Source organism: Jatropha curcas, chromosome 9 (genome assembly GCF_041381405.1).
Source record: "Jatropha curcas cultivar XTBG-Jc1 chromosome 9, XTBG_Jcur_1.0, whole genome shotgun sequence".
Lineage (NCBI taxonomy): Eukaryota > Viridiplantae > Streptophyta > Magnoliopsida > Malpighiales > Euphorbiaceae > Jatropha > Jatropha curcas.
The window spans coordinates 27,020,099-27,029,797 of record NC_143159.1 but is presented as its reverse complement, the minus strand read 5'-3'; the positions used below and the strand labels follow the sequence as shown (position 1 = coordinate 27,029,797).

Sequence of the window (9,699 nt, the reverse complement as noted above, 5' to 3'; positions counted from 1 at the left end):
TTAATTAATTAATTTATTAATTAATTAATTAATTTATTATTATTATTATTATTATTAGTATATAGTTTTAATTATGCATTTTAATTAAATTACATTAGTTTCGTTTCATTTCAATACACTAAAAATGACCTAAAACAATAAAGAAAATGGTTAAGATTGAAGCCTGAACGCACCTCAAATTTAATTAAATAAAAGGAGCAAAAGTCACTATTAAGAGTAATTTTAGCATATAATGCAATATTGCCAACAAAGATATATTACAGATATTGCAAAACCAAGATAATAATCATTCAATCTCAATCTGTTGTGGTACTTCTTCCTGCTTTGATCCTTCTGCATCAATATCTTCTACTGTAATACCAGCGGCTTCCACAGTTCTTGTCACCCATTCTTTAAGTGGGTCTTCCTCCAAATCCAGTCTTAGAAGCCCTGCAAAAATCCCTCCCATGAAAGCAACTGGCTCCTATAGAGAAAACAACAATATTAAATCAGCGGTGAGAACTAGGGGTATAAATTAGCCAAGCCGGCTCGAGAGCTCGAGCGACTCATTAGCAAACGAGTTGAGCTCGAGCGTAATGATGTTCAGCTTGAACGCTTGTTGAGCTTTATCGAACTTCTATATATACATATATTATTTATTTTAAACTTATTTGAGCATCAAGCCTCGAGCTTAAAAATTTTCAAGTCGAACTCGAGCCTAAAATTTTCAGGCTCGTCGAGATCCGAGCCTGGCAGGTTTGAGCTCAGCTCATTTACACCCCTTGAGAGCAATATTAAATCAGCAACCATTTTGTCAAGAAATGAACTAAACTAGCAATTCTTGAATTTCACTCTCATTATGGCAAACATAGCTTAACTAAAAAAGGAAAAACAACAGTTCATTGCATGTTAAATAGCACGGATACTGATCACAATAAAATTGATCAAATCCTATAGCAAAAGTGAAAATCACCGGATGGTGCTCAACAAGAAAACTGCAGGCATGGTCCATAAGAAATATGGAGTGCACTATGTTACAGCAAATTGTTGAAAACTCTGCAGTGAAATAATTAAGAAGACCAACTTTCACAAAAGCTCATCATTCTGGCAAACAGATCTTGTATGCCATCAAATGGCAATAAATTCACTGAAATGTGATCAACAACAATACGAGAGCAAAATAAAATCTGAAGATCTCCAATGCTTGCAGATTAAAAACCAAAAGAAGAGAGAAATATTGTTCATTATCATCTCCTGTTCTAAGTACGTGTAACATACACAATGACAGAAACCATAGTATTCAACTTCTAACAAGAAAAAGTAGCATTTCGACCTCATCAACTACTGAGAAATATATGCTGCGTATAGGCTTTACTAACTTACCTGTTTTTCAAGAACTTTCACCACATAAAAAATGAACAAGAATGGTAAAGAGCTATTGATATAAAATTACAAACCATGAACATCAAGTGCTCCATTAAAAATTTATCAACAGGTAACAGTCCTAAACTTCAATATTTTTGTTAAAAATGCACTATCTATTGATGATACTGATTAACATATAAAATAGTTCAAAAGTCTAATGACCTAATTTTGTCAATATACATATTTAAAAAAAAAAAAAAAAAAAAACAACTGAGGCAATTGCTGCAGGAGTTTGAACCAACAACATGATGCAAAAGGATAAACCTAGTCAACTAGTATAGCATATTAACTGCAAGTTTATGTAAACATAATATATATAAAATTTAAAAATTAAAAAAAAAAAAATCGGAGAAGAAGAAAAAGAGAATAAATTGCTATTGCTTGGCATCGAAACTAACAGTGAGATGCAAATTAAAAGGAACTCCATATTCTCCAAAGATACACATTACATTCTGTTTTACTTAGAAAAGCAAAGAACGCCAGAAAGTAGTTCTCTAATGCGATTATAAATTTGAAAATTTTGGAAAACTGATTTCTAATTCTTTAGTTGAAGAATTTTTACATCAAAACAACAAGTTCTAACTTTCAGTTTTCTTCGAATCATTTTCCATAAAACAACATTGTATTTCACAACTAAACATAATCTTGCATATCGCGGAAGTATTTAAAAGAAAAATCTCTCTAGGAGTCTAGGTGCACAAACTCTACATCTACAAAAAAATTTTTATTTATTAGAAAAGGTTTATTAAGATTAAAGCAAGAAAGGAATCAGTATATAACATGGAGAGGAATCATCCAACATAACCCAAAAGAAAACTAACAATAAGAATATAAAATGTTAGCTAAACAGGTAACATCCTCCAATTGAGCAGCATAACATTCAAAGAGGTTCCTCAAATTATCTCTCAAATGGAATGAACCCTATTATGACTCAACCAAAGCAGTTGCAAATTATTATTCCTGGACCCTGGTCCTACCCTGAATGGTAATTTTCAACATCACAATCCTCATCAACAAGTTATTTCTAATAAAAATAGAAGGCAAGATGAGTCCAACAAAATTGTAATGTTGGAAATACTAAATTTCCTGTTCCTCCCTAAGCCTAAGGGAACAACGAGTTTCATGGATTAAACCACAAGAAGAATAGGTTTGGACTTTTTTATTAAAAGAAGGTTTGGACAAGTTAGGGGACGGAAGGAGATGAAACAAGCTATGATCCAAAAATTTGTAAAAATCATAGAAGAAATATTCTATTTAAGTTCATTTCCAAAATTAATAGAATACTTCATAGAAGAAGTATTCTAGAGAACAAAAGAAGAATAATTTTGTGCATATTTAATAGTTATTATAATTATATAGTTTTTGATGACTCAAAATCCAGCTAGTATGTCAAAATTAAAGAAACTGTGAAACTGTGAAATCAAACTTTTAAAGAACTATGGTTGACTTCATTCCACCATATGGGTAATCTATCTCAGTGGAAATGCCCTGAAGGATCTGATACAATAAGGCTCCCCACTGCCATTGCTCAGAAAAGCTAAGATTTCCAGGGAAGATGTCATTCATTTGATTTATTGGATTTGGATGCTTATTCAAATTGCCAACTACTTGTAATCATTCCAAAATGTGGACAACAACAGCAGCTAAGCTCTAATCCCAATTATACACCTGTGGTTTTACACAATTACACGTCAGATATTATACTTCCACACATTAAAAATATTGGACCAGGAGCACAGCCTAGTCTATGAGAGCATGTTTTATTATTCGTACCTTTTTACAGTCACGTGAGGCATTCATTATTTCAAAATACCACTGCTGCCCTCCAATGTCAACAAGCAGTTTATAGATGAAAGCAATTTCCTATTCCTATCAGTTCTGAAATTTTTCCATCAGTTTCAAATTCCAGACTTTAGTAAAATTTTCTGACTTCTAACAACTATTAAAAGCACTTCACAACTATTAAAAGTGTTGAAGTGCTGGCATTCTGTTTCATCAAATATTTTTCTGTTTTATCAGTTTTCAATAACACTGCTGGAGTTCCTAATTTCCAGCCTTAGAATCTCAGTTTATTATTTTGTGTTATTTGGATTCCATTATTTGAGGAGAATCTGTTATTTCAACTTGTATAAATTCTCAATCACATTGAAGTAAAATATATCTTCTTCCTCTCATATTTTTTAATCTTTTAAATTTGTTTCTGCTGAAACTCTCATTATTTTAGCAGATACATTATTTCAACAGTGGTATCAGAGCCACATGGTCTTTCGGGACCTGCCTTTTAAACATTTAAACCTTTTAAACCAATTTTTTAAACCGTCTCTCAATCCCTCTTCTCTCAACCTTTTAAAATCAAAACCAGCCACACAAAAATATGTCCTCCAGTAACCTTTCTATCAACCCTCCTGAAATTTTCACAGGTGAAAACTACCAAATTTGGTCAGTAAAGATGCAATGCTATTTGGAAGCCTTTGATCTTTGGGAAATCGTTACTGAAGACAAACCAATTCCTCCTTTACCCAGAGATCCAACTCTAACTCAAATTAAGCACAATTCAGATGAAAAAGCCAAGCGATCGAAGGCGAAAACACTTATCCAAAATTCTGTTGGTGAAGCTGTTTTTTACAGAATTATGGCTTGTAAAACTGCAAAAGAAGCTTGGGATAGACTGAAACAAGAATATCAAGGCAGTGATAGAACAAAACAAATGCAAGTGTTGAATTTAAAGAGGAGTTTCGAGGCCTTAACCATGCAAGAAGATGAAACTCTTGCCAAGTATACTGATAGAATTTCTTTAATTGTCAACAATATTAGGCTACTTGGTGAAGATTTCCCCGACAGTCGAATTGTCGAAAAGGTACTTGTGACCCTTCCTGAGAGGTTTGAGTCAAAAATCTCTTCTCTAGAAGAGTCCAAGGATCTTAATAACATTTCATTGGCTGAATTGATGAGTGCTCTTCAAGCACAGAAGCAGCGAAGACTTTTAAGGCAAGACAACACCATAGAAGGGGCATTTTCTATGCATAAACAGCATGCTGAAAAAAGCAAGAAGAGTTCTAACCAAAAGAACAAAGGCAATAAAGAAGGGTCCAAACAGAAAAAATTTCAACCTTATTCTCATTGTAAAAAAACTACTCATCTTGAAAAATTCCGTTGGTGGAGACCAGATGCAGTATGTGGCAAATGCAAACAACTTGGACATGTTGCCAAGGTCTGCAAATCAAAGAAAGATGTTCAAACCCAACAAGCACAAGTGGCGGATGATGTAGATGTGCAGGAGGAGCAAGCTTTTATGGCTTTCTGTCTTTCCAACGATGAATCGGAGGTACATGAAGAGCGAGCTGTTGTTGCTTCTTGTTTTTCCATTGATGGTGCAGGTGATTTGTGGCTTATTGATAGTGGGTGCACTCATCATATGTGCAAAGATGATTCTGTATTCAGCACTCTTGATGAAACTTATAAATCTAAAGTGAAGGTGGGTAACGGCCAATATATTAAAGTTGAAGGCAGTGGTTCAGTTACTATCCAAACTCAATCAGGTATAAAAACTATTTCTGATGTTTTATATATACCTAAAATCAGCCAAAATCTCTTGAGTATTGGACAGATGCTGGAAAAAGATTATGCTTTTGAATTTAGAAAGCGAAAGTGCACAGTTTTTAATCCTGCAGGAGAAAAAATGTTCTCTGTAACAATGAAAAAAAGGAGTTTCTTTATCAATTGGGAGGAAACTGATGAGCATGCATTTACTGGCACCACCTTTAGTAAATCAGACTTGTGGCACAAAAGGTTTGGGCATTTCAATCAGAGAAGTTTGTTGGAGATGAAACAAAAAGATTTAATCATAGACATGCCTACAATTAATATCGTCGATCAAATTTGTGAGACATGCCAATTTGGAAAACAAGCGAGGATGCCGTTTCTGAAAAAACAAGCTTTAAGAGCCACTCAAAAACTTCATCTGATTCACACTGATGTGTGCGGACCCATGAAAATTGTTTCCCTCAATGGTAACAATTACTTTATTCTTTTTATTGATGATTATACCAGGATGTGTTGGGTATATTTTATCAAATTTAAGAGTGAAGTTTTTACTATTTTTAAAGAGTTTAAAGCTCTTGTGGAAAATCAATGTAATCTCACAATTAAAATCTTGAGATCAGATAATGGGGCTGAATACAGTTCAAGCCAATTTATTGATTTTTGCAAAGCAGCTGGTATTGAACATCAATTCACTGTTCCATACACACCTCAGCAGAACGGTGTCTCTGAAAGGAAGAATAGGACTGTGATGGAGATGACTAGATGTCTTTTAATGGAGAAAGAAATGCCAATGAAGTTTTGGGCAGAGGCTGTTAACACCTCGGTTTATTTGCTCAACCGACTTCCCACAAGAGCATTAGTGAACTTGACACCATATGAAGCTTGGTTTGGAGTTAAACCTTCTGTTGGCCATATTCGCATATTTGGCAGCATTTGTTTTTATCAAGTGCCAAAAACTAAAAGGAGCAAGCTGGATGTTAAAGCTCAAAAGGGTATTTTCATTGGTTATGGGACATCAACAAAAGGTTATCGAATTTTCTGTCTGCAAACAGAAAAAATTATTGTATCTAGGGATGTGAAATTTGATGAAGCAACAATTTTTGATTGGAAAAATCTAAACCCATTACACCATGATTTTTCCTTGAAAAATTCCTCAGATAAAAAGTCCCATAATGATGATTTTACTGCTGATTTTTTTTCTAATGATCTTGTGGATGATGTTCCTGTAAGAGGTGTCAGGTCCTTAGAAGACATTTATCAAAAATGTAATACAGCAGTTCTCATTGAACCTAATAGCTATGAAGAAGCTCATGAGTCTCAAGCATGGAGGAGTGCAATGGAAGAAGAGCTTCGGATGATTAACAAAAATGAAACATGGCAATTGGTGGAAAGACCAAAAGATCGCAAAGTTATCGGAGTCAAATGGGTTTTTAAGACAAAACTCAATCCTGATGGTTCAATATGTAAACATAAAGCCAGATTAGTGGTGAAGGGTTATGCCCAACAATATGGTGTGGACTACCAGGAAACATTTGCTCCAGTGGCAAGGTATGACACAATCAGACTCCTTATTGCTCTTGCGGCACATAATTCATGGCAGATACATCAACTTGATGTTAAATCTGCTTTTTTGAATGGATTTCTTGCTGAAGAAATTTTCATAGAACAACCTGATGGGTATTTAGTACCTGGTAAAGAAAGTCATGTTTATCTTTTAAAGAAGGCTTTATATGGCCTCAAACAAGCCCCTCGAGCATGGTACGACAGGATGGACAGTCATCTCCTCCAACTTGATTTTTGTAGAAGTCAAAGTGAAGCAACCTTGTATGTGAAAACATGTGGTGGTCATTCTTTAATTGTTTCAATTTATGTCGACGACATGCTTATAACAGGAAGTCAATTTGAACTAATTCAACAGTTCAAAGATGAAATGAAACATTATTTTGAGATGACTGATCTTGGCATCATGAAGTACTTTCTCGGTATGGAAGTGACACGGTCTAGTTGTGGTTTTTTCATATGTCAGCGAAAATTTGCTTCTGATGTACTAAAAAGGTTCAAGATGGAGGAGTGTAAGCCTGTTGGAACACCTATGGCAACTAATTTGAAACTTAGCAAAGATGATGGTGCTAATAAAGTGGATGGAAGCATGTACAGAAGCTTGGTGGGTAGTCTTTTGTATCTTACAGCAAGCAGATCTGATATATTGTTTGCTGTGAATGTGCTTTCTAGATTCATGAACTCTCCTAAAGAAACCCATTTCTCTGCTGCTAAAAGGGTGTTGAGGTACATTAAAGGTACTGTTAATCTTGGCATTTTTTTCCCTAAGTCTGCTAATGAAAGTTTGAAGTTGATCGGTTATTCCGATAGCGATTGGGGAGGTTGTGTTGATGATTCGAGAAGTACCTCAGGGTATCTATTTTCTTTAGGGTCTGGGTATTTCACTTGGAGTTCAAGAAAACAAGAAACTACAGCTCAATCGACGGCAGAAGCAGAGTACATTGCTGCTGCCTCTGCTGTAAATCATGCCATCTGGTTAAGAAAGTTGCTGAAAGATTTGGGGTATGAACAGGCTGAAGCAACCAGAATTATGTGTGATAATATCTCTGCTGTTTCGATGGCAAAGAATCCTGTTTTTCATGGGCGAACCAAGCACATCAAGATTAAGTTTCATTTTATTAGAGAAGTTCAACAATCTAATGAAGTGTTACTTGTTACCTGCTCATCTGAAGAACAATTATCTGACATTTCACAAAATCCTTACCAAAAGAAAGATTTGAAGATCTGAGGAAAAATATTGGTGTTTGTCATCAAAATACCATGGAGGAGTGTTGAAGTGCTGGCATTCTGTTTCATCAAATATTTTTCTGTTTTATCAGTTTTCAATAACACTGCTGGAGTTCCTAATTTCCAGCCTTAGAATCTCAGTTTATTATTTTGTGTTATTTGGATTCCATTATTTCAGGAGAATCTATTATTTCAACTTGTATAAATTCTCAATCACATTGAAGTAAAATACATCTTCTTCCTCTCATATTTTTTAATCTTTTAAATTTGTTTCTGCTGAAACTCTCATTATTTTAGCAGATACATTATTTCAACAAAAAGCACTTCAAAGCAATTAGTTAAATTCAAATAATAAACAAAAACCACAAGTCGCAATTCAGTCAAAGAAACATCTATAATTGGATTTGGATTTCAAAAAAATCTAACCAACCCTTTTACTTTAAATTTATAACTTTCAAAAGTTCGAATTAAAAAATTTAAATTTCTTATGAATCAAAATAAGATTGTAATAAACAAAAGAGTACCTTAATAGCTTCTTTAAGGATTGGCTGATCGACGGGATTGAAAAAGCACGAAGCTTTAACCTTGCTATAGCCTTCCCTAAATACGATTCTCCAACTAACTGACCCTCCACTTTTGCCTCGATTCAGCCAAGAAGAAGAAGAAGTAGACCACTGTGATAAATGGGTTTCTCCTAGCCTCTTCTGCAACTTCAAATTCAGATTCGACTGAAGAGTGAAGAGAATATATTGTAAACAAATCAGACTTTTAATTTCAAAAAATCAAAAACAGCGACAACATAGAGAAGAAGAAATCATCCTCTACCATGCCCAATACGGGAGAATTCCCAGATAACGCCATTTTTTTATTTTTGTTTTAAAATCCCGTGACAGTTGACAAGAGACAGCTGCTTTCTTCTGGTGCGTGGTAGTTATCCCTTGTACTTGCTTATCACCGGTGACCACCTAGACAGGTTATTACCTGCTTATTATAAAAGGGTTGTACAAAAGGCGGGTTACGTTCAAAATCGAACCAAACCAAGCCAATTGAAGTTTTAAATCAAAATTGACTTGATTCAAAATGGAATTCTGGATCGAACCAAATGCTATTTTTCAGTTCAGTTTAGTTTTAAGGGTTTATTCAGCAAAATTAAATATTTTGATAGTTTTTAACTGTTTTAGTAGCGTTTAGATATTATATGATTTAACTGTTACCGAATACAATCTAAGTCTATTTTTAACTTTATGAAACCGAATCAAAATAAAAGGTTAAAGCTGAACTTCTTGTAAGAAAAATCAAACCAAATTAATTTAATTGAGTTGATTGATCAATTGAATTCAGAATATGCTTAGCCCTAATTTTTATTATTATTGTTGAACTAATTTTTTAACACAATTTAAAAATTAAAATTCCATTGTAAGCAATTAAAAAAGTAACTATGTTGCTTGCTCAAATTCAACATTTTTATAGAAATTACTTTTCTATAAAAGTAAATTTTTAAGAAAATAAATTGAGAAAACGACCTTTTGGGATTGAAAAATACTGTCTATATGATAGAAATATGGCTCATAGATCATATAAAATTGGATTTTTCTCAAAGTGAAAAATTTGTGTATCAACTAAAAATTATAAGTAAACAAATGCATAGTTTGATGGTAAGTGCATATACGACTTGACAATAGATTCAGATTCGAATCTCTCTTCCCAAATACTCAAAAGAAAAGGAAACTAAAAATTATAAATATTATTTGCCCAAATTATTTTTCCATGAAATTCTCATAACTAAATAGCCTTGAAATATTTTAATAAAAAATATAATTTGAAATTTTTTTGGTTAATAAAAAAATAGCATTATTAATAATTACCTCCAAAAATATGAATATGAAGTGGCCATTAAATCTCATATAGGCATATGTAATTGCAACATCTATTAATTATGGTTTACCAATAATTTCTCCTTTTTTT

The 9,699-nt window shown here is 33.5% G+C and overlaps 1 protein-coding gene across 1 annotated transcript; it reads right to left on the bottom strand.

Moving 5' to 3' along the window:
- Positions 1-156: 156 nt before the first annotated feature.
- Positions 157-8,716, bottom strand: LOC105639664 (UPF0426 protein At1g28150, chloroplastic). The gene is made up of 3 exons (XM_012223789.4): positions 8,560-8,716; positions 8,259-8,462; positions 157-463 (listed from the first exon to the last, which is right to left on the bottom strand). Exons 1-3 carry the CDS (start codon positions 8,593-8,595, stop codon positions 287-289), a joined length of 417 nt encoding a protein of 138 aa, XP_012079179.1. The 5' UTR covers positions 8,596-8,716; the 3' UTR covers positions 157-286.
- Positions 8,717-9,699: the final 983 nt, after the last annotated feature.